This window comes from Gossypium hirsutum, chromosome D05 (assembly GCF_007990345.1).
Source record: "Gossypium hirsutum isolate 1008001.06 chromosome D05, Gossypium_hirsutum_v2.1, whole genome shotgun sequence".
In the NCBI taxonomy this organism is placed as follows: Eukaryota; Viridiplantae; Streptophyta; class Magnoliopsida; order Malvales; family Malvaceae; genus Gossypium; species Gossypium hirsutum.
This window is the reverse complement of record NC_053441.1, coordinates 2,372,754-2,376,955: the sequence shown is the minus strand read 5'-3', so window position 1 is coordinate 2,376,955 and position 4,202 is coordinate 2,372,754. Positions and strand designations below refer to the sequence as shown.

General features: G+C 40.7%; 1 protein-coding gene across 1 annotated transcript; it reads right to left on the bottom strand.

Moving 5' to 3' along the window:
• LOC107907184 (protein DETOXIFICATION 52) lies at positions 1-2,094 on the bottom strand. Its single transcript, XM_016834440.2, has one exon. The coding sequence runs from the start codon at positions 1,784-1,786 to the stop codon at positions 170-172; it is 1,617 nt and encodes a 538-aa protein (XP_016689929.2). The 5' UTR covers positions 1,787-2,094; the 3' UTR covers positions 1-169.
• Positions 2,095-4,202: the final 2,108 nt, after the last annotated feature.

The window sequence follows — 4,202 nt, the reverse complement described above, 5'->3', positions numbered from 1 at the left end:
TTAAAGGAAAAAAAAACTTTTTAACTCAGTTAAGTTGTTCCACCTCCTCACAAAAATATATATAAAATAATTCGCAAAATAAACAAATGAGAAAGTGAAAAAGGAAAAAAAGAAGAAGAAAAGGTTACATATTAGACTCTAATATTATTACTAATTAAACTTGGGTTATTTAAGCAGCCGAAGTCACCATAATGCAGATCAACGGCTGATGTTCGTCGCCCTTATTATTATCATCACAATTATCAGGCAGCCTTGTATCTACACACGTCAGCATCTGGGCCCTCCTACCTTGTAGGTCCCAGTCAGTGGATCCCACCACAAACAACATAAGCAAAGCGCAACACACTTGCGCCGAAAGCAGGCCTAACCAAAGCCCAGGGAACCCGACTCCGAGATAGAATCCGAGCCCAATTGCCACTGGCATACCCACCAGATAGAATGCACCCAGGTTCACATTGGCTGCGGTGGAAGGACGGGCACTCCCTCTTAGGACCCCACATCCCACCGTTTGCGGGCAATTCCCAAGCTCGCATAGCCCTAGGATGGGAAGGGCGATGGATGTGAGTCGTAGGATCTCGGAATCAGAGGTGAACATATGGGCCCACTTATCCCTCATCCCCGATGCAAATGTAGAAGCTGATAGGCCCATCATGGCGGATACAAGCACCGCCACCACAGCTGATAATCTCGCTTTGTAAGGACGGTTCGCACCTAGTTCGTTACCAACACGGGTCGAAACCGCGAAACCCAGTGAAGATGGGAAAACGTATATCAACGACGTCGTCTGGATCAATATACCCATTGAAGCGACCGGTGCTTTTGGGTTCCCCAAAAGCCCACACAAAACGATCATAATCTCATACCACCACCACTCCAAACACACCGAGACGCAGCTCGGCGCGGCTAGCTTGAGCAGCTGCTTCCAGCCTGTTAAACACTCCAAACTCGGCTTCATCCATGTGGGCTCGTGGAGGCCCGAAGCCCAAATGTAAACAACCAAGCAGATGAGAACGAACAGGTTAGAGATGGAAGCGGAGGCAGCAACACCGGCGACACCGAAGTTGAAGCGGGAAACGAGTACCAAGTTGATGGGTAAATGGAAGACGGTGGCGATGAGGGTTGCTAAAGTAAGGGGGAAAGTGATACCTTGAGCACGAAGGTAAATGCGGATTGGGTGAATGAAAGAGTTGGTGAAAAGGTCGGGGAGGGAAAAAAGCAAGTATCTCAGGCCGATGTGGGTGATATCAGGATCTTGGTGAAAATAAACCAAAATGTTGAACATGTTTGTCCAAAGAAAGGATATTATTATGGAAGTGCATAAGAGGAAAATAACGTAGCGGTGAAGGGTTAAAGATAAAAGTTTAGGTCTTTGAGAACCAAAGGCTTGGGAACAGAGTGGTTCCATACCTAAAGCAAGGCCAGAAAGAACCGAGTAGCCCGTGATGTTTGCAAAAGCTATAGCTAAAGAGCCAGCAGCAAGTTGGATATCTCCGAGATGACCAAGGAAGAACATGGAAATGAAGGAGCGAGAATAGAGAATGAGACCGGTTAGAGCTATGGGGAAAGCCAGATTGAAAAGTGATTTAACTTCTGCACTGATCTCTGAGACTGAAGGGTATACATATCCATTTCCTTGATGTTGTTGCAGTTGGTGCTTATTTTCAGTATCTTTTATTGAGTTGGAGAGTGGTAGAACATTGAAATAAAGGTGGGTTTGAGATGATTTCTCGGTTGATGGAGTAGATGATACGTTTGGGAGGGTCGCGGTGGTGGTTTGATTACACATGACGACGACGGCGCCGATGAGATAAGCAAGAAGAGGAAGAAAGGGGAATCAAAGATGAAGCAACTCCTGTTTGTTGTTTTTCGCTTTAACTCACTAAAGACACTCTCGTAGAAGCTCTCTATCTCTTTCTCTACTTTTCCTTTCGCTTTCTCTTAACTTTGTATGGATACTAAGCTTCGCTTCAAAGATAGGAAGATAGAATAGAATGGTTTGATTTTCAACTGAGATAGCTAGGTATATTAATAGATGAGTTGAGGTCGTGTTTTCTTTCTATTTTCTTTTCTCTTTTTTGTCCTCAAGGGTTGTCACTGACTCGCTTGTAATAAAATATCAATAAATCACTTGAATTTTAAATTTGTTCATTTTTCTTTTTCTTTGTAAATCATGGTATAATCCAACAGATTAAATTCGAAAGTTATGGTCCATAAATAAGTCGCTAATAATTAAAAAAAAATTTATTAGTCTCATTTCCAATAAAGAACCTTTTTAGTTGAAGTTTTAATGGTTAAACAGTTCTAAATTTTTATTCATGGTAAGTTTTTAAAAAATACGTCAGAAGTTGTCAGAATGGCTCAATTTCCGAGAAGTAAATGGCGTTTTTACGAAGTTTGTTGTTCTGGTTTTATTATTGTTCGTATGAATGGCGTCATCCTCCAGCCGTCGGCAGTTCTCCGATCTGCTCTGTTTCACTTCCGGTAACATGGTAAAGAGAATGTGTACGTAAAATATTTTAGTATTTCGCTGTTCTCGTCTTCTTAGTATTTACCCTTGCATGGTAATTCAACTCCCTGTTTGTAGTCAAAATACCATACTAAATATTTGTATTTCCCATGTAGCATTTATATCCATATGTTACCAAGAAGAAAACTAGAATCAAATTAATTAGAGTATTAGTTACTTTGATCCACGAATTTAAACGCATCCCAGAGTCATTTACAGTGCGGTACGCTTGCATTTACAACTTGAATTTAATTTCGAAAAGATAAAAAATTAAAGCAAGGAAAATAAAAACAACAGAAGGTGAGTAAATAAAAACAATGGGAAAAAGAAGAGAAGTACAAAAGACAACAGAGAAGGTAATGACACGTGACAGGACACACGTGCAGTTAGAGACTTGGCAATGCTGGGTTTCTGGCAGAGTCCTTAAAAGGGGCCGTGGAACAGAGACAGACTGAGCAGGCTAAGCTACGAGAGACGACGAACAAAATGGAAGACCAAGACGAAAACTGAAACTAAAACAGAGCCGTGGGAAAAGGCTCTCTCAGTCTCAGTCTCAGGCTCTGTTAATTAATTACTTAGAGTTGGCATTTTCATTTATCCTTTTTATTATTATTATTGGACTACTGTAATCTACCTGCCAAAATTTTGGACCCAGCTCGCGTGCATGCATGCGTGCATCAAAGCCGTTCCCCCTTCTATGTTCACCTAAAAACTTATCCCTAAACTAATCTCGGTTTTTTACTGCCAAAAAGCAGACCCAGAAATTTAAAAGATGTAATTATCATGTGTGGGGGAAGTTGGGGGTAACCTAACCTAAACTTTACTGTGAGTCACGTTTTTAATTAATATAAGGGATAGGGGTTATAATCATGGGTGGCGGCAATAACAGGGCTTTCATTTCACATGTAAGATAAAAAAAGGCAGATGGGGTGGATAGATAGGTAAAGTACAGAGGCAATCATCGACATCGTTGGGATTTTACCAAACAGACGGTAGAAAGGAGACATATCTTTTCTTTTTCAATTTTTTTACAAATAAATTTTACTTCCTTAAATTTGTGTTTTCACATTCTCTCTTTCTTTGTCTATGTTGAGTCGGGCTTATAAATGAGTGTTGTTGTCGTTTTGTCTAGCGAAAAACAGGGGAAGGGGGCCAGCCAGCCAAGCTTTGTAGTGAATATGACCCACAAAATTTTGGCAGCCTCCACCCTCAGTCTGAATCTAACACTCGCTGTCGACCCCCTGCACCACTGTTTGTGTTTCTATTACGGGAGCTAGCGTCTATGTGCTGTGTTGTGCTGTTGCCGTGCCGTTTTTGTGGGCTCCCTGCTCCCCTTCTCCGTATTAACGTTTTTAGTCTTTTTCTCCCAACTCCTGATGCTCTTTCTTTTGGACCATCTTCCCCACTTGAGTTAAAAGCTAACACCATTCCTACCTCAACACTATTATTTAAATATGTAGTTTTGGTGGTAAGGTTTATAAAATTAGACTTCAAGCCATCAATTTATCAATTCAATCGATCAGTTCGTTGCAATTAAATAAATTATTAAAAAATAGTTCAATCAGTCCATACCGATTTTTAAATCAATCAATCTAATGATATTTTTTTTCATTAATACTCGGTCTAATCTATCCAACTGACCAGTTCAGTTCAATTCAAACAATGTTGTCGGACACCAACCTCAATTAACAAATTA